The sequence below is a fragment of the Molothrus aeneus genome, chromosome 1 (genome assembly GCF_037042795.1).
Source record: "Molothrus aeneus isolate 106 chromosome 1, BPBGC_Maene_1.0, whole genome shotgun sequence".
Lineage (NCBI taxonomy): Eukaryota > Metazoa > Chordata > Aves > Passeriformes > Icteridae > Molothrus > Molothrus aeneus.
The window spans coordinates 37,944,836-37,968,646 of record NC_089646.1 but is presented as its reverse complement, the minus strand read 5'-3'; the positions used below and the strand labels follow the sequence as shown (position 1 = coordinate 37,968,646).

Here is a 23,811-nt window from a genome sequence, read left to right as displayed (position 1 = left end):
GACTTTCTCTCTTGGGCTTTCTGCTTCTCTGGTATTTGGCATGGTTAGTACTTGGTATGGGCAGTTGGTAATAAGCATGCTGACCAAATTGGACAATTTCTAGTTGTTTCCTTATACTAGAAACAGAAAGAACTTTACAGAAAGTGGAACATTCATTTTGGATCATTTCACTTTCAGTGATCCAACAGTTTCCAATAGGGAAAAAGAATCCAAATTTGTCTGACCAACTGCAATAAAAGCCCAAAGGACTATGAAGAGCTCAATTAGGTAGGTCATGTTGCTAAAATAAAAAGCTAAGTCTCTGCCATTGTGCAATTTGAAATCCATATAAGATGTGGCCCATAGTGGGTTAGACAAATTCCTTGCCTGTGTTAGAAACTGAAGTTCAGGTCATGGTTTTTCAATAGCTGTTATGTAAAAATCCAAAGCAAAACACACCATTATTTTATTCAGTAGAGTGTTACCTGGGGTCCATGGCATATTTTAGATATGAGGCAAAAGAGGTGATACTTTGTCGGGTTAATGGGGGCTCTGACATTAATTAGCCTTGAGGCCCGAGGTGGGTTAGAACTACACAATGCTGAGCACCTCAGTCCCATTCAGTCAGAACTGGGCTTCACTGTCTCTAAGGTGGGCCTACCTTCCTGTAATGCAGATGATAAAGGAACAGGAGGGGAAAAGGTAGCAAAATGGGAGCAGAAACCTTTGTTGAGCAAAGTAAAGGAAACAATGACAGGAGATAATGGGTATCAGACTACACATGCAAATTTGTCTCTGCATTTTCCCAGTCCAGCATCATAATAGTATCTTCACAGGTTTCTACATAATGAAAAGAGAAATTTACTCCTCTGTACACCTAGAAGAGTGCATTTTCCAATCAAAATTATTAGGATATATGGTCTTATGTGTTTCAAAATGCTAGTATGTGTGAAAGAAAAGACTTTAAAAAACACTGCATGATGCATAGCTGCAGGCTTCTAAAACTAATAATAATAATAAAAAGAATTCTTTTTCTAAACTAGCTCACTTTGCAGGAACCAGAGAATAAATATTTTCTCTAGAAAAAATAATACTTTGAATAGCAGCAAATGACCAGAATTGATTCAAACTTTCCAGGTGAACAGTGTATGTGCTGAAAAATGCTGTCTATAAATAAACAGTGGGTACTCATTTGTGCCAATCTGGAAAAAAAAAAAGGAAGGGAAGAAAATATTTTTGTAATGAGTCATTCTGAGTTGTTTGGATCTGGATGTTTGAATTTTGCCAATATTTAAATAATAGAAACAGTTAAGTATCTAAGTAGGGAGCTATAGGGTGTCATTTTAGGTGAAAGAAGAGTTTTAGCTGACACAGTGGTGGGATTTTCCCCCTTTAATTGTCGTTATTTTTTTGGTTTGTCCAGCGAACTGAAAAATCAATTACTCACAGATCTCCACAGCTGAGACAGTGTTGCATTCATCCTATTCAAAGTGACTAGCCACTGCTAGCATTGCTAACAACAAAACCTGTGAAAGAAAAGCTTGTGTGGCCACAACATGTACTTGATCCTCAAGCTGTCTCGGGAGAACCAGCAGGATTGAGGATGGTGTGGTTGGAGTCCCATTTTGAAGGCTCTTCTTTTCAAGTGGGCTTCAAATATTTAATACAGTTGAGTTTTTTTCTTTCTTTTCTGGACCTAAGAGTGATTATATGTAAAAGTATTGTGTTTAAATGTGGCTATCGTATTTTTAAAGATTTTTTTGAGATTATTAAATAATGAAAGCACTCTCCAAAAAGAGTATGTGAACAATACAGAAGTCGAAAGCACTTTATTTCCCCTTCTAAAAGAAATAAATTTTTGAAAACAAACCACTCAAAATGATAAAAAACCCTTTCAAGAAGCTGAATTCTAAGACTATAAGTGGTCAGAAAATAGATTTTCTGAGCACTAAATTCGCCATTAACGTCATTTGTTTACATCTAATCTCCTTTCAGTTCATAGGTAATAATATGTAACCTACAAAAAACAAGTATTTAAAATCAGGAGTTTATCTCTTTATGCATGTAAAAGATAGAGGTTGTTAGCTAACTTTCTGTATGCTGAGTTCATATTTTAGATACTTTATTACAACTACAACTAAGTAGTTTGGTGATTGCGTCTCATTTGTCTGTGCCGGATTAGATCACTGGTACTACTCATTCTGGAGCTGAATTTACCTTTAAAGGGACGATTCAGCAGATTTTGATTTTGATTTTTGATTCAGCAGTTTTTCATTTTGGAAAAATGAAGATTACCATACAGTGATAAAAAGGAGTACCCTAGTGACTATGGACCATGACAAATTACATTAAACTAATTCTTAAAAGCCACATCTACAATTCATGTCATATTTTCTCTGTTAGATCCCAGAGAAGTTTATTCTTTTGGTTTTGGATATCTTAAAATTTCCTGTTTTATCAGATTCCATGAAAATATAAATGTGATATCTCTTATTTTAGATCATGAAAGGGCATTATTCACCATGGATAGCCTGCTGTTCTTAAATACTTGTTTCTTTATTGTCTTTTCAAAAAAATCCCTCCAAATATACCTTTCCTTTGGCCCACTGGCAAACTTGATTCATAACAAATCAAAAGTTCTACCTAATATTGAATTATCCAAATGTAAGCTTATTAACATTTATAAGCTTGACCATGAGCTCCCCACATATCCTTTCCCTTTTATATTTTAAAATAGCTGGAGTCATTGTTCTTGAAAATTTTCTATGAAAATTCCTGGTTTTGCTCAGGCTCTCTAGGATATATTTTAATGCTTAATGCATGTGTACTATTAGATATTAGGTTCCTATATAAACATTATTAATTATAGCTTTTGAAGTTCTTTTAAAACCTCCTAAAAGTCAACTTTTCAGTATGTGTGGTACTTTCCCAGCTTCTCCACTGAGTCATACCAGCTGAAAGGTTTTCTGAGCTTTTGCCAAGGCACAATGTGTATATTTTTTGACCTCAGATAAGTTATTATGGAAATATTAAGAGATGGGTTGCAAAACATGGAAATATCCATATCTTAGAGAAACCAGTTTATGATCCTGAAAGCCAACTCAGACTCTAGGAAGGAAAGGAAAGGGTACATTAGTTGAGCGTCTTTGCTGTATTCATAATAGCTGTGCACATAGACAGAAGGAAAAACTTGCAAAGTAGTGAAGGAATGAAAATAAAATTCTGCAGAGATTTGCTTTTTCACTCAGTGTTTATGGTGGTAATAGTTAGTGATGGAAGAACTGCAAAAGATTTAGATTAATGGGGTAATAGTTTAGAGTTTCTGCCCAGTTTACATACCTCCAAGTTTCAAATGCATTACAAAAAATTATCTACATTTTTGTGTCTGCAAAAGCTGAGCTAGATTCTTCCTTAGGGGGGGAGACTATTTGATAATGCATCTTGGGATTCTTTTTCTGGAAACTAAATCTGCAGTTAAATTTAAATTTGAGGGACTGGGAATGAGGGTGTGCATGAGGAAAGACTGTGCAGAGAAAGATATAACATAACTTTCTCTATAGCCAAGTCACAAATAACAAGAGGTGGTTGCCAATTTGTTGAGCTGTTTGTTAGGGAACCTGAAGAATAGAGATCTTGTCCTTCTTGAAAAACATTAAGGAAATTTGGTATTTATTATCCTGTATTAAAAACCACCCTGCTTTATGATGTCTGTTTACCCTAGGGCTATTTTGTTTGGTTTCTTATGTGTATATTCAGTCTTTGTGATTCTCTTAATCCAGATTTTAGGGTGAGTACTTACAGCTGTTTATACTCTTTATCTAACACTGATCCAAGCAAAATTTCAGGTGAACTGGGCACAAAAATTTACATGGCAAACTTTATTTTCACTAAGTGCTATTTCATTGAAAGCAAAATTTCCCCCAGAATGTGTTAACTTTTTGTAAAGAATTGTCACCAAAAAAAGTTGTGAAAATAAGATTAAAACTTTAACATTTTTAATGACACATGGTTTCTTATTTTTAGAATGGTTCTCATTTTAAAATCTACTTTCAGTTCCACAGTGAAACATAGTCTCTAAAGTCAAAATGGGGTAGAGGGGAAGCAGGAGAAAGGACAGACAGCAGTATTTGTTCTCATTCATACTCAAAAATAATTAAAAAAAGAGCCAATTCCTCATGGAGTGGGCAATTTGAGGTGCAACGAGCAGGAATCATCTCTTCACCTTGTTTGTGTCATATTCCCTTGGCTCAGGCAAGAGAGGTCTTGTGGTGATTAAGTTCACATAACCAGTGATTTCAGAAGGAGAACCCACGTGACCAGGCTGTGTCACCAAGAGCATGAACCTCATGTTGCTCACGTGCCTTTGTAGCACGTGGGCTGTCTGTGCCCAGAACATGGTGTTGTATTTCAAACCAGATTACCCAGTGGTAGGGCAAAATGTCTGGTCTCAGCTGGAGACACAGAACTGCATCCCTGTGCAAAAAAAGTGCTCTTTGATTGACTTTGGAGGACTTCTCCAATGTCAAAACAGGCTCAATGTGATATAGGAAGGAGCAAAGCTTTGTTGCAAGCTTTTCCCCAAACTTGTCTGCCCACACTTATTTTGGATGTATAGCCAGTGCCTTTGTCCAAGAGATTATCTTGCCTGTGATTTAAATTGCCTGAAAATTAAAGAAACAAATAATTACTTCAAAGTTGGACAAAATGCTGAGCTGATTAATCTTTTAAGTAGTGTTATTCTTTGTCTCCCTACAAAGAAAATTAAGACAACAATATTGATGTGACTTTCTCAAATGTATGAACATTCATCTCCCATTTAGAATCTGATTCTCATCCTCTTTAGAAAGACATGAGACATGAGACTTGTAAGACTGGAATTAAAAAATACTGTATTATCCTGCCATTTTAAGGTGTAGCATTCTCCTCATAAAGACAAGGTTATCTATGTGAACTTCAGGTAATAATAATAGGGAGCATTAAGTGCAGGCTGTGGACAGGCCCTATTAGTGTTGTGGGATTTTATCCTAGTTTTATTGGTCAATGTTATCCAAACCTTGCTGGTAGAAAGCTTGTAAAAAGGCTGACATTGAACCTTTGCCCTCATTGTGTGTTGATCAGCAGTGCTGCATCTGCTCAGGGAATGCTATGGAGGTCTTTGTGGAGAAACTCATCCTACACAACACGAAAACTGTCATAAGCAAATTTTATGGTTCTTCATTGTAATCCAACATTCCATAGCACTTTTAATTTGTACACTCTTCAAGAACTCTTCCCAGTGGTCTTCTATGCCTCTCCATCCCTCTGCTAATGGATTAGGTGTGAAATAGTTAACACCGGCATTCTCAAAGGTTGTCCAAGCTAAGCTGAGTTCCAAAAATGGTTGCCATTACTTCAGTTTTTCTGTTGCAGATTCTAGACTACAACTCTGTGCATGTAAAGTGGAAAGAGAAGCTAATTTTTGCAGCCATAAACATTAGAGAAGTTCTTAAGCAAAGGCTCAGATTTCATGATGCCTCTCACATGCTCCATCATTTAGGGACATGTCTGACACTATTGAAAAAACAGAGCAGCTGTGCTCCTGAACATACTAATTTTCTGTGCCACTGTAGCCAGGACTGTGGTAGATTTTAAACTCTGTTCCAGAGGCTCTGAGTCCCAGCCAAGGTCCTGCAGAGCTGGCTGGATTTTTCCATTTAAAGCTTGTTCTCGTCCCCAGATGGCTTTGCATCGCACTGGCTGGCAGCAGCAGGTGCGCGAGTGCCGAGTCATGCCACAGGAAAGGATCACAGAATAGAAATATTTCATCCTCCGTGGCTTGGTACCTCAGATGAGTTTGGAATAGCAATGCTGTTGCTCTAGGTAATCCAAACCTGTGCGGCTTTTCTCCATACAGCCCATGAGCTGTGTCCCCAAGCACAGGTGACATTTCTCAGTCCAGTTTGCATTTGTGAGTTATAGAATATTTGACTGGCCTCAAATTCTTTGCTATTGCCAGGCAAATGTTCACCTTGAAATTTCTGTGTGATTCTGCACAATCTCAGGTGCAATCTGTATTTTTTTCTTTAGTAAGAGTGACTTATTCCTTTCATGGTGCGTGAAAGCTTTATAAAATTAAAGCTAAGTATTTCCAGCATTTTAAAAAGTGCCTTTATGGATCTTTCCTATTCCGAGGTAGTATGATTGGCATGTTCAACACTACCCTATCATCATTCTGACCTGTTAGATTTATTTTTACAGTGTTTTTGTAACCATGTCATGGGAATGTAACAATTGCCAAAGCAATGGCAATCAAATACTTGATAATTCTATGCTGCTTGTGCTCTACTTTTCTGTTGCCTATATCCTCAGTTGCAGCATTCAAAAACTTTTGATTTCTTATACACTGAGGTACAATGTAGAAACTACCCCAAAAATTATTCTTTAATAAGTTATTCTTATTCCTTAAGCAGTTATTCCTGGGATTAAAAGCTATCATGAGATTACAGTGACTCCTAATCCACTACCTTTAGTTTACTAGTAATTCTTAGTGAAACGCTTCACAGAGGAGTTGAAAGTTGGCAAAAAATACAGTCTTCAAAATTTGGCTCCAGCTGATTTTATATCTAGAAACACAACCTGGATGATCTTCTACAACTGGTTAATTAAGTTCTATGGTTTTAGCCCTCAATTAGATGTGTAACATGACAAACCTTGTTAGCCGATTTGCTGGCCAAATATGGCGAGATGTCATATATCTTTCTGACTATATTTGCACTCTTAAAGGATGTATGCAACTTATCTAATAAAATGTCTGTATGTATGAGAGGGGAAAAAAGAAGCAGATTTTTGATCTCTCCCTCTGTTGATCTGTCTGCCTGTGTCCCTGTTTAGTGAGTAGGGTAAAACTCCCCTTTCATTTTTTTCAATGTTTCTTGGACTCTTACCAGCAGGTTTTTACAGTCTATTGCCTGCCTCTCGGATTAGAAGAACACTGGCATATTTTAACAGTTTCCTAGGATCCAAATAGTCTTTAATTAACAGGGAATTGATGTTTTGGAGTGCAACCAATATAGGAGACACTGAAAGCAGAGAATGAACTTGGATCCTTCCAGCTTATAGCTGGCTGTGGCCAGGAGCAAACAAATAAGCAAAATAGGGTCCACTGCAAACAGGTAGTGCCTTGTTAGCATGCAAGAGCATTTCTTCATTTCCATTATGTTCCCACAGAGCTGGTGGTTAGCTGGGAGGAGCTTTCTGCTGCACAGAGTCTGAATCAGCTCCACCCCTTGCAAAGAGCAGAAAGTGTTCATCGGTACCTTCCCATAGACAGCATTTCAGTGGCTCCTGAAACTCTTATTTTTAGATTTGTATTGATCAACTGTTGAGGCAGCAAGGTATGTTGTGTTTGTGAGGTTTAGGTTGAAGTGGACGCCGTTGCCTCCATGAATAAGCATTTAATTAAAAAACCAGAAGTCTGCAAATTACATGACTTTTGCTCAGCTGAACAGCAAGTTGTTATTTATCTTTTTGAGTAATCTGCCTTTGTAGGGTTGAGCAACAGGGTAGGGATGAAGTGCTGAAATGATAAGAGAATGAAACTAGCTGAAGGTCTCAAGGGAAGTTAGACATATGCTGAACTATTGTTCCAGATTGTCCATGGAAATAAAATGGTTTATAAGGTAATTCTAATCACAATAGACTGAAACATGAAGCAATCTCTGGCAAAGAATTACAACCAACTCAATCACTGAGTCAGCTGTGCTTTTTTTTCATTAATGCAGTAATTTTTGGACAAGTCAAAATATATTTGCTTGATGAAATATTGTCTTTTTACTGTTGCTTTATGTGTGTGTGTGCGTGCTGGCTTTTGTCCCCTCTCACTAATCATATCACCTGCTGAATGCTTTCTGTCTCTTTGTACCTGCAGGTGGTACATGCCAGAGCCCTGCTCTTCCAGCCCTTGTGCGTCCTCCTGCACCACCCCTGCAGCCATCGCTGGATATTAAGCCGTTCCTCCCATTTCCTCTGGACACTGCTGCAGCAGTCAATCTCTTCCCCAACTTCAATGCAGTAAGTACTCTTCCAACAGCTGAGCCACAGCTTCCGTGGAAGACTCAAGTGGGCACAAAGCAGGATTTTATGTACTCCATTACACCTGGAATATCCTCTCCCTTGCTGAGGGCCACATAGCTCTTTCAGACACGCTGATGGGCCATAAATTGGAGCCTACCTGGGTGTTAGTCAGAAGAAATGTAGAAGGAAAAAAGTTATATGATCCCAAGTGACATGCAATAAAGTTTCAGGACGTATTCAGTCCCAGGGCTTGTGAATTTCCCACAGTAATTTAGGACGTGCAGAGCTTCACTAACTTACAGTTCACTTCAACTCTCAAAGAGGGAAAGTTTCAGAGCATTGGGATTCTACATCCCATCTCCAACACACTTCCTGAGAAATACTAAAAATTTACAGAACCTCAAGAAGAAAACTCTGTCAGGGCAAATAAAGTAAGAATGGGAACAATGTTAGCTGCTGTATGAGATATTCAGTGGGAAACAATACAGGGTATTTTTTCTCATGTCTTAGATTTAAACTAGGATAGATTTCTCCCTTTTTTCTTTTACTTAGTCATGCTATGTATGATTATAGAAATCCCATTCCTTCTTTATTATTTTAATTATTTTACTGACATATGTCATCAATGTTCCAATTTTCCTGTTTCAGACTGAGATAATTAATGCTCTAAAAAAAGGGTCTATGTGGGTTTTATTTTAGTTTTGACTTTATAGAATTATGCCCCTTTTCAATTCCTTTTTGATGCTCTTTTCCTTATTTACATATACTCTAGATACACAAAAAACCCTCTTAAGAACATGTGTGCTTACCTGCTTTGAGAGTCAGAGAAGGGGTGGAATTTTCCATTCTGAACCAATTCTAATTGACATGCAGAAATATTAATTAAAATAATTAAGAGTAGTAAAGGAACATGTGCATTCTAGAAAATAAATTATAACAATTGATAGCAAATTTCTGTATTTAAATGTTTATTTTTTACCTTTCATAGATGTTAATTTTGCTCTAAAGTAATTAAAATAAGCTAATTGTCAAAACTATTTATACAGTCTTGAATTCAAGAAATTCACAGCATAAACAGAGAAACTACAAGCTACCGGTTTTAAAAAGCACAGAAACACTATGTCAATGAACTACTCTTACAATTAAACTTTAAATTTAAAAAGTCTGTTAGTATGCCACAAGATTTTAAAATGTGCTGGGTTTAACCAAGATACTGATAACCCAAAATGAAATGGATACAACTTTAGACTTTTTTAGTGTGCATTAGAGTTGAGATATTTTAACCAGTTGTGCCTTGTGATCACTGTTTGCATTAACGCAATAAGCCAGCTGAATTTTTAAGAGATATCTATTAGATTGCCTTGTATTTTTCTTCCTCAGGATTTTCCATGGTTTAGAGTTTTCAGATTGTTTTGCTAATTCTTTAATTATATAACTGAAATGGAATTTTAATGATGAATGTTAATAATTGTTAATCCTGTGCTACTCTATAAATTTCCAGTTTCTTTCTTCATACACAAACTGCTTTGCTACTATAATTATTTTGAGGGAGGGGTGGATAAGTCATATTAATTTGGAAATAAGAAAGTAAAAACAGACTCGTATCAAAATCATGTTATTCCTGAACATTATCATAGTAGCATATAATTTGGTAGGAGCACTGGTAAAGTGAGCCTAGTTTTCAGGAGTGAGACTTGAAGCCCTTTGTAACAGCACTCTGAAATCTGTTCCCATGCAAAATGCTGCTTCCTGTGATGTGTGGCCATCTGCCAAGTCCACCTTTGGCAGATATGTCAGTCCTGAGTGTGAGGATGCTGTCATCAGAGCTGCTGTCACCTGCCTTGCTGCTCATAGTTTATGCCTTGCTAAGTGACCTTTGCCTTCTCATCGTGTGTGCTGACATGCAGCGTCATCCTCCGTGTTCCCATTTTCTTTGTGAACAGCACATTATTGAATGCTGCTATGTTTAGCTCATATGCCAGGGATGGTTAGCAGCGACCTCCAAATGTATAGACTAGCTGAGTAGTTTTGCACAGTTCTAGAAATTCTCTCCAAGCCAAAAAAACTTTTAGGGACACATCAGCTGCTGACTGTTATCAGCCCAAAAAGAAGTTAACCCACACATCGTGTTAGACTTTAAACACAACTTCTGGCAGGGGCTTCAGTATGTGAATGTGAGGCAGAAAAAAAGTGTTTAATCAAAAAATTATCTTTATAAATATGGCTCTTCATGATCAACTGTAGCTGTTGATGATGCTTTATCTTCGTAGACTTCACTGACAGTCCTATGCAGTGTCAGTAGAGAATCACTTATACTCTGTGGCTAAACCCAGGTCAAGCAAGTGGTCCATAACAGAACACTTGAACTAGATGTTCTCTCTTGTGTTATCAATAAATTAGCATTTCCCTTGACTGAGACATCAGGGTCATAAATTGAGTCATAGGAAATGGACTTCTAAAGACCTCTTGACCCTCACAGGAACAAATTCCACAGGAACAATTGAGTTTGGCAGCATGTCTGGACTACTTCTCAAAAGGCTAGAGGGAAGTCCAGAATTTTGGCCACTTATTGGCCATTTTTTCAGTAGCTTTCACTTGAAAACAGCATGACCAAGGGGAAACTTGAATAACAGTTCAGACATAGTTCAGAGAAAATAAGTAGTCTCTCACAATCCTAATTAACATGGAAGTTTGGTTGTGATGGACATAGGCATCTGAGGTAATCAGCCTAAGCTTCTTCACAAAATATAATGGAGAAAAATCAGCAATTTCTCCAAGTTATGCATGGATAAAAATGCACAAAGGTAGCTTGCAATGCAAGCTATATGTATACTTTGGCATGGAGTGAAGTGAACCCTGAAAGTTCTCATTCATCTATTCAGACTGTAATGAGGGACTGGCTCAGCTGCATCTACATTTAGATGAATCCCACATTATGGGACAGGTCATAAGCTATTCACAGCTCATATATTAAATTCCACTCAGAAATCACATGATAGAAGAGCTGACATTGTATGTTTACAGAGGAATGCTCCCATTTATTAAGCAGTTATGCTTCTAATTTTATCTAAAGACAATCTTCAGGGAATTTGAGGATTCAGATGAACTGGCTAGAAATATTAGGAGAGGTAGAACCAAATGTAGCTTACCAGTGGAGAAAGTCAGACATATACATAAGAACTAATAAAACCAAATACTAACCTTAACTATTCAGGTTATTTAGTATTATTTAAGTAGTATAAAATCTTAGTGAAGTGTATTTTATAATATTTTTCACTGTACTTTAGTTTATTACATGTGAACATTTTATTTGTTACGAATAACTTTGCTCTAAAACAAGCTCAGTTTTTGCTGGCTGCCTCTGAAGAAAACATTCAGCACTGATCTCCACAAAGGCAAAAGCTTTCATTGAAGCTGAGACTAGAACAGGGAGTACATAAACCTTTATCAGTAATATCCCCAGACAGAGAGTAGAGGAAAAAAAAAACTGAGTAACCTGAGAAAAGTTAGGAAGATAATGTTTGAACCTTTGAACCATTCCCTTTCAGGAGGAACATTTTCTATTTATAGGAGAAAGCGTAAAGCAAACATAGCAATTAACAATCTGGTTAGCTGAACATTTGTAGGTACTATGCTCTTAATTGTGAAGCAAATGGGTACCCTCAAGTCACATGTAAAAGGAAATTGTAACAACACAGCTGTTTAAGCTGAAAACAGCCCACTGGAACAGACCCTGAAGAATCCCGGGTTCACTGCATGTTTATCTGATCTGAAAAGATGAATCAACCGGATAGGATTTAAATGGCTAAATTTTATTTAATGGGAGAAACTATGGTTATAAATAATGTTTATCTTGCTTTTAAAATACAATTTGAAAATTTTCAGAGAAATGGAAAAATAATTAAATTCCTCTGAAAATAGTTTAAGATAATTTAGAAAACATTTGTTATGTTTCTGCATTTTCATCTGCAGAGGGGGAAGCTGCAAGTCTGCGTACATTTAAGAATTAGTTCTTGGAGATGCAAAGCTTTAACAGTTGGACTGAGCATGTATGGGTCTTTGCATGTGAATGTGCCTATTCTGTTCATGAGTTTGTTGCAGAGAAATTTCACAAAGCATCAAAGTCTAGAAGTTAATTAACTTGTAGAAAAATATTGATGGGTCTCTGGTTTAAGAGGAGATGCTTAGTTTTGCAAGATATCAGCATCAGCTCTAAGCTGATGGGCCCTATGACAGAAAAAAAATCTTTTGCAGACTTTTTGGCAGTCTCCAAATCACAGATTCATCAGAAGTTGGGTTTTCCCTATTTCCAAAGCTCTCAGAATTATATACTTCAGTCTCTTGAACAGGAGACAGAATTTAAAGTTTAGAAATGCAGGACATTTGCCATTACAAGGTAGAAAATTGGACAGTGCATTGCACTCCTTGTTTGTTTATTCTTTGAAGGATATGCTGACCATCTTTCTGAAAAAATTCTAAAAAAATATTTTATCACACTTTGTAGTATGAGCATAATCTGTAAAGGAAGAGGTAGACAGTGTAGAAGATCTGAATAAATGCTTGAAAACAGAAAGAGTGATGTTGCTTGAAAAGCTTGATCCCTAACTCCAAATTAAAGCCTTGTTGCTAATAGAAAATTTTCCAAATAAGCATGCTTTGGAAAGAAACATCACTACAGTTTTGACTAGAAAAGTACAACTTCAAAGAGCAGTGGCAATGTCAGAGTTGTACTAAACATGGATGAAAAATGAACTGTTACCCTACAGACATGTTTCTCATATCCATCTGTAGTAATCCTTGTTTAGTTCCCTGATTTTCCTGTTTGCTTGTTCTATGCCATCAATAATAATAATAATAATAATAGCTTCCTATTTCACCTTCCCCTGGTTATGGGAAAGGAGGAGGAGGAGTTAACAGTGCCCCTGCCCGTAGGATGGGGCTCCAGTGGTAACTTGGGTTAGAGTGCAAATGTGGTGCTCCTTGCTTCCTGAGAACCACCCTGTGCAACAACCCAGCAGCTTCCAGGGCAGCACAAAGGCTGCACTCTCTAATTATAGAGGTGAACCTTGTGTTTGTAGGTATAGTCTTCTCCTATTGTGGCCAGACAGTTGATAGAAATGGACAGTGCAGAAAACCTGCTTGCTGAGAAGTATTTCTGGGAAGGGTTATGCCAGGAAATGCAGAGAAAACCTGTCAGAAAGCTGTCAGAAGAGATTTAAAAAATCTTTTCCTTAGGCTCTTGTCCTGGGTAGTTATTGTATCTAGAAGAGAGATATGTGCTGCAGAAATGATGTGCCAACTTTCTAGATGTTATGAATAAGAAGTAATGTTTTGATAGTGAAGATTGGAGGAGGACTCTGAAATACATGTTGGTTTTTTTAAACATTATTAGCCTGAAATTTACAAAATAAAGTCAAATCTTTTGTATGCCACTACACAATGGTTTTGTTTTATGCTTTCTTACTTAATTGAGCAGAGTAGCATAACGAGGCTATTTTTCCTCATATAAAATCCTTTCAAGTTCAGTAGTGATGACATGCTGTCAGAATGCTTTGTTTCCAGAAAAGATAATCAGGCAACAACACAATGGCCTAAGTCTGATGTGAATCAAAATGGAATATTGCCTATATAGAAGAACTTGGCAGTAAAAATATAGTTTGTGCTGATTTTTAATGTTATTTCCATGAGAAGGTCCTTTATCAGGTGGAGAACTATAGTGCGCCAAATTTTTCATTTGTCAGACAGAGGGGATTATTGCTTCTGGGGTCAATCTTTGAGTAACTGCTCATGTACAGGTACCTAGAAACAGAGGGTTTGACTTTTTCATTTCCTTACATAGCATTGCAGTTGAACTGTAAGATAGCTATACTCTTCTTTACAATCTATATCTTTATTGTTGTTTAGCTGAATGTTATTGCAAATAGGGAACAATAGAAAAATAATGGCCGAGTTCAGGAATTCTTTAGTATAATAACATTTTCATTGCTGCCCAGAATGCTTAATTAAATCTGCAGGAGAAGTACAGGAATTAGGAAAAGAGTAAACACAAGAAAATCCTGGCAATTCAGATGCTTTATTTGGTGCTTGCAAAACAAGAATGAATCAACATCAGTATGAAATATTCAGTCATTTGAAGTGGCCAGATTTATTTCCCATACACTTAAATCCTTAAGGTACACTCTGGGTTCTGTCTGAAATACCAGTAAAACACTGATTTCCTGATGCAGAGGAAAGATTTACAGCTCAGGAGACATCATGAAAATAAGCTTTTTGTCTTTACCAGTTTTAAGTCAGATTAGGCTGGATTGAGATCTCTAGGCATACTCTGCCTGTTTTTATATATGATCTATGCTCCGTGTCATGCACAGGAAGGAGAGTTTATATTTTGACTTGGTACAAATGAGTGTTCCTGAAATGTTGTCACCTGTGACTGCATGGATGTTATTTCTGTTTGTACTGTCTCCAATCCCTAGGATCTGTCTTCAGAGTCATTGCTGTTATGTTCTTTGGACTTGATGCACTGTTAAGGCACATCTAACTTTAGTCCCTTTGCAACCTCCTTTAAATGTTTCTTCCCTCAAAAAATTTGCAACTTGTACTTGGGCCCTCTGCAAGTTTAAACCCAGACAACAACAAAATTTTTCTAATCTTTCTCTTAGAATTATCTCATGTTGTAGCAGTGCTCCTGGTCTGTGTTTTGAATTGCTTTCATTGGGCCTATGTGAAGCCCATGAAGTCTGAGGCAGGAGTAAGTTCATGCACCAAAGTCAAAGCCATCCCTGGTAGCAGGACAGACTGGGGACTCCAAGGATTGAGTGGAGAAGGACTTTGGGGTATTGATGCATGAAAAAATGATCATGACCTGGCAACGTGCACTTGCAGCCCAGAAAGACAATTTTAGCTGGGGCTACATCCAAAGCAGTGTGGCCAAGGGAGGTTATTCTTCTCCTCTATTCTACTCTCATAAAACCCCACCTGGAGTACAGCACCTTGCTGCCAATGAAAGACAGCAACGTATTAAAGCAGGTTATGAGGAGAGTCAGGAAAATTGTCAGGGCAGTGGACCTCTCCTACGAGGAAAGACTTGAGAGAATTGGGGTTGTTCAGCCTGGAGAAGAAAAAGCTCTGGGGTGACCTTATTTTGGCCCAGAAGTACTTAAAGGCACTTAGAAGAAACATGGGGAGAGAGTTTTTACTGGAGCCTGTAGTGATAGGACAAGGGGGAATGTTTTCAAAAAGAAGGAGGGTAGCTTTGCAATGGCAGAAATTGTTTGCTGTGGGAGTGGTGACGCATTGGAACAATTTGTCCAGAGAAGTTCACAGAATCATATGATAATAGAATTAATTGGGCTGGAAGGAAACCTTGAAGATCATCTAGTTCTCACCTTCCTGCTGTGGCTAGGGACACCTTCAACTAGATCACGTTGCTCAGAACCTCATCAAACTTGGCCTTGAGTAACTCCCGTGATGCAACCTGTTCAATTGCCTCACCACCCTTACAGTAAATAATTTTTCCTTAATATCAAATCTAAACCTATTCTCTTTCCTTTTGAGCCCATTTCTCCCTGTCCTGTCACTACATGCTCTTGTAAATAGTCTTGTCTGATCTTTCCTGTAAGTTCCCTTTAAGTACTGGAAGGCCACAATCAGGTCACCCTGAAGACTTCTCTTTTCCAGGTTGAATAATCCTGATTCTTTCAACCTTTCCTCTAAGGAGAGATGCTCCATCTCTCTGATCAACTTGGTGTCCCTCCTCTGGACTCACTCAAAGAGATCCTTCCTGTGCTGGGAGCGCAGAGCTGGATGCAGTGCTCCAGGTGGGGCCTCACCAGAGAAGAGCAGAGGGGCAGAATCCCCTCCCTGGCCCTGCTGCCCACACTGCTTTGGATGCAGCCCAGGAAGGACTGGCTTTTTGGGCTTTGAGCTACCACTGCTGGGCTGTGTCCAGCTTCTTGTCAACCATCACCCACAGGCCCTTGTCAACACTGCTGCTCTCAATCTCTTCATCCGTAGCCTGTGCTGATATCAGGGTTTGCCCTGACCCAGCTACAGCACTTTGTTCTTGGTCTTACTAAACCTCGAGATTCCCACAGGCCCACTTCTCCAGCCTGTCTAGGTCCATCTGGATGGCATCCTGTCCTTCAGGTGTGTCAACAGCACCACTCAGCTTGGTGTCATCTGCCAGCTTGCTGAGGGTGCACTCAATCCCTCTGTCGATGCTGTTAATGAAAATCTTAAAAGACATTAAGTTCTATTATATTAAATTAAGGTATTATGAAAGATATTAATTTACCCCATCACTGAAAGTGTTCAAGGTCAGGTTCAGTGGGACTTAACCTGATTGGTGAAGGATGTCCTTACCAAGGGCAGGGAATTAGACCTGACAATCTTTACAGATTCCATTCAACACAACCCATTCTGTCTCTGATTTACCACCACTTATTTGAGCAATGTTAGGATTATGTTCCGGTTAGGGAATCTGCAGTCTCCTATGCTTATGATGAGCAGCTGACACCTCTCATTGCATATAATACAGCAGCCTTGAGACCTTCAAGGAGTTTAAGTACAAATGGGTAGATGCCATAAAAATATCAATTAAAAAGTTTTATTTTTATTTAAGTTAAATTTGAATCAAGGGTGCTCTGACCTTCCATGATTGCTTTCTGAAGAAATTCAGGTTTCTAGGGTGTGTGTTCTCCTGGGAAGCAAATCTTAAGGTTATCTTAAGATAGCCTGTGTTTTTGTCATTTCACTTTACTGAACATTATTATACTTATCCTTGAATTCATTTCTGTAACTGTAATGTCAATGCAAATAAAATACCCATTTCCTGGTTGCTGTCCAACTTTTGGGGTATAATGTGTGTCTTTGGTTAATCTGCTTTATTTTATCTGGAAGATTTATTTTGTGTAAACATGTGTGAAACAGCATTGCCTGTGTCTGGCCTTCTGCACCTATCATCTCTCTCTCTCTTCAGTTCCATGGCCTCATTCAAGGTCCTTATGGGTACCTCAGTGCTGGTGGTCATTTGGCCACCTGCAGATTGTATATACTTTTTGGGTGCAGGTAAGATGTTTCTCTCTGTGGAAGCTGAGCTTATCGTACATGCTCTTTCATCCTCTGTTTGATAGCTCACAGGTTTTTTCAGGATTTCTCATGCAGTGTATCACTCTCCAGTGACTCAGCACCTTGTCTCTGAGGAAGAGATGTTTGTGCTGCTCCTCCTTGTCACATGAGAATGGGTGAACTTCTAACTATTCTAACAATTCTCTTTCAATTATCGTGTCCATAATTCAACAGGTCTGAGCCACAAACACCCTGCTTGTACAAGCTCATAACTCTGCTATTGTATAAATGGCCACACAGTAGGCCATGGAGTATAAACTTGAAGACATTTTTGTAAGCAGTGTTGCAGGATGAAGTGATCTCTGGGAAAAGGACTACACATATCTAAAAATTACATACTATACGCTTTGTTTTCAGTGTATTTTTAAAATTTACTTAAGTGGTTTCTTGTTCCTAAGGCAATAAACAGGATCTAAATACCTCACATTCTTGTTTGCTTAGCTGGTGATTAGGAAAAGCAAAAGAATAGACTTTGAGTCATCTTGTCCTGCCTTACACATTTGCTGGAGGGCACTGAACTGTGAGCCAACCTACTGTTGGGAAGTCATAGTACCCAAGGCAAAGGCAACTGCACAACCTTTTATGGGGACTGAGGGTCCCTCAGGATTTTGCTTTGAATGCAAAACATTTTCATAAAGGAAATTAAATGAAGTACTCTTCAGATTTATCAAGTCTTGATGAGTGAAATTACTTAAAACTAAATTTTATAACACGTTTTTTAAAACATTTTAAATAGTGTTTTAATTGGTTGATGTTTACACCCTTTGCCTTCATAGCACTCAGATGAAAAAGATCAATGATTATTTTATTCTGCAAAGACTATAAAAATTTAATGGTTCGCATAATAAGTATAACTCATAAAATCTACAGCTTAAATATGGATGGTTATTAACCTGTTTTTAAAAAGCTGCAATTAAAGTGAAAAGGAATTACTTAAAGCAATGATTTTATTACTGTAGTCTGAGGATGAAAAAAGTGATAAAATTCTAAAATCACTGTTATTTCTGTTGATGAGACAGACATTTGGAAAGATTTAAAGTAAGGCATGAATTTTTTCTAACCCTAGGTACATTTGTGTTTCTAACATAGATGAATAACTATTTGCAGATTATTTTTTTTTAACAACCTGCAATTTTTTCTTAGGAATTTCAAAGATATCTTCAAAAAAGCATGAGTTTACATGACAGGTAATTTCACAAGAGTAAATGCATTCCTAAGCACAGTTACTTCATTAATTGTTTCTTCATAGCATGCAGTAACAGTGCTTCTACTATTCAAGAATGTGCCTTAAAACTCATGCACACTTTTATCCTTTATGATAATGGAAAATTTGGGACTCTTTTCTACTCTTTTCACTCACAGTAGTTGGCTGGTAAATGGCACATGCTGAAGAACTCATTTATCTGAAGTCCTTGCATGTTGCACTCTCCATTGAAATATTTTTCTAATGTCCGTGTCCTGTCTAATTTATTTTATTCTAATATTTTTTGATAAGGGAAGAAAATCCCCAAGGGTCATATGTTGGACTTGTACAGTAAAAGTGGATACAGAATTCCAGATTCTCATGCAACTACTGTTTTTCCTGGCATCTCTCCTTTTGGCTCTTGTGAATGCTTAAAGTAATCCTATGTTAATATTCATATAGATTAAATTAGTAATCAAATTAATTAAAGAGTGTACAAAACCTTGTTATTTCCCAGGAAATCCGTGTTTCTCTTTTAAATGCATTGGTTTACATAAAGCAGATGAGTATCAAATTCTTAATATTTTAGAGAATACAAAGCAGAGTTTTTCTATCAAACATAGTTTTTTTCCAGAATTAAATGTTTTGTGATTTCACAGGTAAAAAATTTTAGACAGCACATTACATTTGCACATTTTTATAAGAAACTATAAGAAAAAATTTAAATTGATTGTGTAGTTTCCTCACACAATAAAAACAATTATGTTTAGAACTAAATGTAAAAGCTGTCATAATGACTCATAAAAGAAGGCTAAAGCATCTACAAGTAGAAGGAAAATGCCAGATAAAACAATACATTTCTATAGGAAAGAGACATTCTTAATTACAGTTAGAGATGATATAAGACCTGCTGCAAAGCTGTCTGGGAGAAGTTTCTTTCAGTAATTTGCTACTGTGAAACTGCCAGGATGTTTAAATGCAAGAGAGACCAATTCTAATGAATTGAGACCATGGAAAGAAATCCTCAAGTTGAACATAATAGGCCTGTGAAAGGAATACTGAAAGAAAATTTTAGGGCAACAGTATTTATTTACTTCTGGAACATTTGTCAAGAAAATAGAAAAAGGTGTAAATCTGAAGCCTTTACTTCTTTTATTCAGGTCCAGTTTTCATTAAACTTATCTGTAGCCCACCATGCACATGCTTTGTTAAAAATTAAAATGCCAGGACTAAGGCAAGCATTATATGTGCCTGCTCTGACAAGTTACAGAAGACCAGAAGAGCTGAGAACACAAGTAGCAGTGGTTGCCAGACTGTGTCTTTGGTGAGGTATATTTTAGGAAGTTCTTGAGCCAAATGTGTTGTCTTGGCATGTGCTAGCCCCCCATGAGGTAACATACCTAACTGAATGGAATTAGCAGGAGAATTTGCATATTTTAACTACTAATGTGGTAATTTGAGTTTTCTCGTTCCCTTTCCCAGACAGAGCCTAATATATCCAGGCAGAGGTACACAGGAAAATTTCTTTGGGTAACCTAAGTAGTAGAAGAGATGAGAACATATGAACTTTGACTTGCTATAAACAGTAGAAGTCTAAGTACTATTTTTAAGGTGCTATGTTTGTGCGAGCTGGAAGTAGATTAAGAAAAAAAATGTACGTCACCTTACTCATATTTTTGTGTTTGTAATGGACTGATTTGCTAATGGATCTAACCCATTACATTATTGGTATTGCTAGGACACAGATGACCAAGATAAATCACAGGGGTGATGCCTGAGTTAATTATAGCAGTGCCCTCCCAAATGGGACTATCAGCTCTGGGAGGCAGCAAAAGCTATTGTTGGCCTTAGGAAGTAACATGAGAGAGTGGTGCCTGGGAGAGGAGAGGCAGTGAGGAGACTGCCATTTCCAAAGGATTGGAAAATACTGGCTTTGTGGTGTTTGGCAAGGAAGAGAGGTGTGAAGACTAGCAGAAGATTTTCAAGAAAAGAGAAGTATCTCAGCACAGGTATTTGAAAGATGCATTTGCTTAGTGTACACACCCTGCCATAAAAGTAATGGTGGAAACCCTACAAAGTGAGTTAAAATACCCAATTTCTACTTAGAGTCCTTCTGTCCTTGTTCCTGGCAGGAACAAGTCTTTTCCTTTTTAGCTTCAAGCTTTTCCTAGGAATTTATTATCTCCTGAAAGTTTTTGAGGCAAGTTTGTTATCTCTAAATCTCTATTTTTGTTTTTAGGGATGCTATTTGAAACTTAATTTTTTTTTTCTTCTAAATTTGAATGAAAAGAAAGAAATTACCTTGGTACTTACTGAAAATATGTCTCAAACCATATAATTAGAAAGAGTCTATGTATCTGAAATCAGAGAAAACCCCTGTTTAAGAACAAACCCTTAGATACTCTAAAATATCAGAGCAGCACAGCTGTTCACTCTCTGTTCTTCAGTAAGGATTCCCTGATAAAGAGGGATTTTTCATAAATTTCTGTGTGTAGAGAGGACAGCATATATTTTGGGTCTGAACTCCCTTCATTTCCCATTAAACAAAATAATTAATAAAGGTAAATTCTTCTTCAGCAAGTACTCTGTGTTCAAGTCTTCTATTTAATCTAATAAAGATAACATCTTCTATTCTCTTCAAACTGATTGAGTTTCTAGAACCTGAAGAAATGTCTCTTTCAGATTACACTGAATTGCAAAAAACTATGGATCTGAATATTAGCTTGTGTTTTCTTTCATTTGGTAGAACCCCAATGTTCCCCATTCAGTTGATTGGGAAAAATTTTATTGCATTTAGAATTATCTTGTTTAGCTGTTTCTTCAGAAACCACTGCAACTTTTAAAAGAGCTTTTAAACCACTTTTAAAAAGAGCTTCCATTTTATTTTTTTTAAGAAGCTGCTGTAGTATAGCACATAAACTGATGCAGACCTTGAGGGTAAAGGGTTCTCTCTGCGAGATCTAAATTTAGTGTCCCTTGAACAGATCAGGTGAAAGTACAAAAACCAAAATTCTGTGGTTAATGGCATTTGTATTAATAGAAGGAAATAATTAGCTTTTAATATAAACAACCAAGGAATTGTGAATTTTGGTAAAATTAAAACTTTGTTTTAGTTCAATGAGAAAAAGGCAGAACATAACCAACTCGATAGTCAAAACCACAGAACATGCAATGTGTAAAATGTGTTAGGATTCTCATCCTTACTTACTCATTTGGTGATTTGTTTAATATCTCTCCTTAATACTAGTTTGACTAGTATTGAATGAATATTTTATGTTTCTTAAAAAATAATTTCTGCAGACCAAATCACAGCAGAAGAAAGGCTGTGAAGACCAACTTCAAGTTCAGTATTTAAACATCTAAAACATTTGTCAAGTTCTTCAGTAAGACACAAAATTAATCAGCAGAGCAAAAAGCCACCTAATACTGCAATAATGTATTATTTAGCTTATCGCTTCTCTTAAATAAGAGGAGGATTAATGAACATCTGCTTTGATCTTTAGCTGTCATTGACAACATTTAAGTCTTTAACCTACACAGGGTTTTAAGATGATTATATAATCAGCAGATTTATTTAATTTTTTTTTTAGGTGGCTACAGCTGGTGATAAGTATGCATTATATCAGCCTTTCAAGGACTTATTGTCTTGCTAGGCTCTTGTCATGTAATAGTATAAAGAAATGTCTTGGTTTCCATTATTTGTTCCTGGTCATTCAAAGCACAGAATAAAAGACAAACACCAAGTCTTAGACAAAGTTTTGTTGAGGAAGAACAATCTGGCTGATGGGGATGGTTCTTAAAGGGATTGGCTGTTTTATTGGATAAAAGTTGCCGAACTTACGGATAGCAGTAGTCAGGTGGTTTTTGAACTTGAAGAAATTCTCTGTGATAACAAGAGCTTGTGGAGACTTAGTGTGAGCTTGGAAATTAATTTGAATGTTGTTTGTTGCCAGCTCCAACTCTAGATGATAAGATAGCCATACATTGTTTTTCTTTCTTCTCCTCATGTTTTCTGAGCCTGAAGTAGCCTCTTTGATGTATTTCTTCATCAAGCCAGCAATACTGAAACATGTAGAACAAAAGAAAATCTGTTCAAGTTAGTCTAATGAGTTTCAACCTAAAGGTTCAAGTTGACACTATAGTCTTTTAAAACACATCCTTAGGCCTTGTTTTATTTAATCTCATTTATCAGTCATTAATTTTGCACAACAGATGTCAGCCCTGAGTAACTTAAATTTGGCTTTACATGCATCTTTTATCTTACAATGTAATTACTATCAGTCCCTGGTTTACAGATTACTGAGAAGGTCTGTGACTATTGGTCATTTTTTAAATTTTCAGTTGATTCCCTCATCTGGAGCAAGCTCAGAAAATGTCTGCACTCTTTGGTGTGAGCAACCTAAGCAGGCTGGCAGAGATCAGTAACTTCAGCAAAATGCTTCTTGACTGGTTCTGCAGATTGTTCATCCCCATTAAGTAATGACAATTCCTAGGGCCTGGTTAAGCTTTTTCTTACTTTAGGAAAGTAATTTCTCCCTTTTAGTGCTCTGATTTACTTTCCATTTCTCTAACAGGGAGTGATAGTGCATTCATGCCCTTAAGGCTCTGTTTTCATGCTCTGGTTGTGTTTTGAAAGCAAGGCAAATATTCACAGAAGGCTTGGAAAACAAAATGTGCCTGAAGAGTCTGAAAAGTGAAAAAGGTTTGCAGATATGTACCATATAAAAGTTTTAGGCTTCTATCCTATGTAGATATGAGTTACTACTCCCTTATGTTTTCCTCCTAAATGCTACAAAATGCTTATTAGTATTGAGTAGTCAGGGTTTGACAGTGATGACTGCTTGATACCATCACTTAATTTTTGTTTTCATGTGAACATCTATCACAGCTATGCTTAAGGTGAAATTAGTGCTTTAATGCCTAAAGGCATTTTTTTCATTGCCCTATCCAGATTAAAGAAGAAATAAAATTAGAGTTAAATCCCATTTTTGTTGTTTTATCTGCTACACAGCCTCACAGATCCATCTTTGGGTAAACACATGAAAATAATTCATTCAAGTGAGCATTTTTAGGTTTTTAAGAAGTTTGTGTGGAATTGATTTACTAAAGAAATCTACTGATCTTTCTAAATATTGAATAGTTCTCCTTCCCAACAGTTTTTGCCTCTATTACAATATTTTCCCTGGAAGTATATGACTCTAACTACTGAGATTTTCTTGACTTAGTTTTTATATCTCACTTCTATTGCAATCACTCCTGCTGGCTCCTCCTTAGACAAATGCTTAAATGAAATATTTTGAATATATTAAGATTTGGCCTTCTAATCAGTATTAAGGAACTGAATTAAACAAAGAAGCAAATTAGAATATTTGATCTATGAAGACAAATGTCTTAATCCAATTGTGTGTTAGACGTCAAATGCATATTCATGTAATGATTTAAAAAGGAAGGTGGTAGAGGTCAATAAACTT

At 36.9% G+C, this 23,811-nt stretch overlaps 1 protein-coding gene across 4 annotated transcripts in view; it reads left to right on the top strand.

The window, feature by feature from the left end:
- The window catches only part of ZNF385D (zinc finger protein 385D), a 416,559-nt gene that overhangs the window by 271,527 nt on the left and 121,221 nt on the right, over positions 1-23,811 (top strand). For all 4 annotated transcript variants that reach the window (XM_066555234.1, XM_066555244.1, XM_066555263.1 and 1 more), the window contains one exon: positions 7,886-8,028. In XM_066555234.1, coding sequence (XP_066411331.1) covers positions 7,886-8,028 — 143 coding nt within the window. The remainder of the gene's footprint in view (positions 1-7,885; positions 8,029-23,811) is intronic.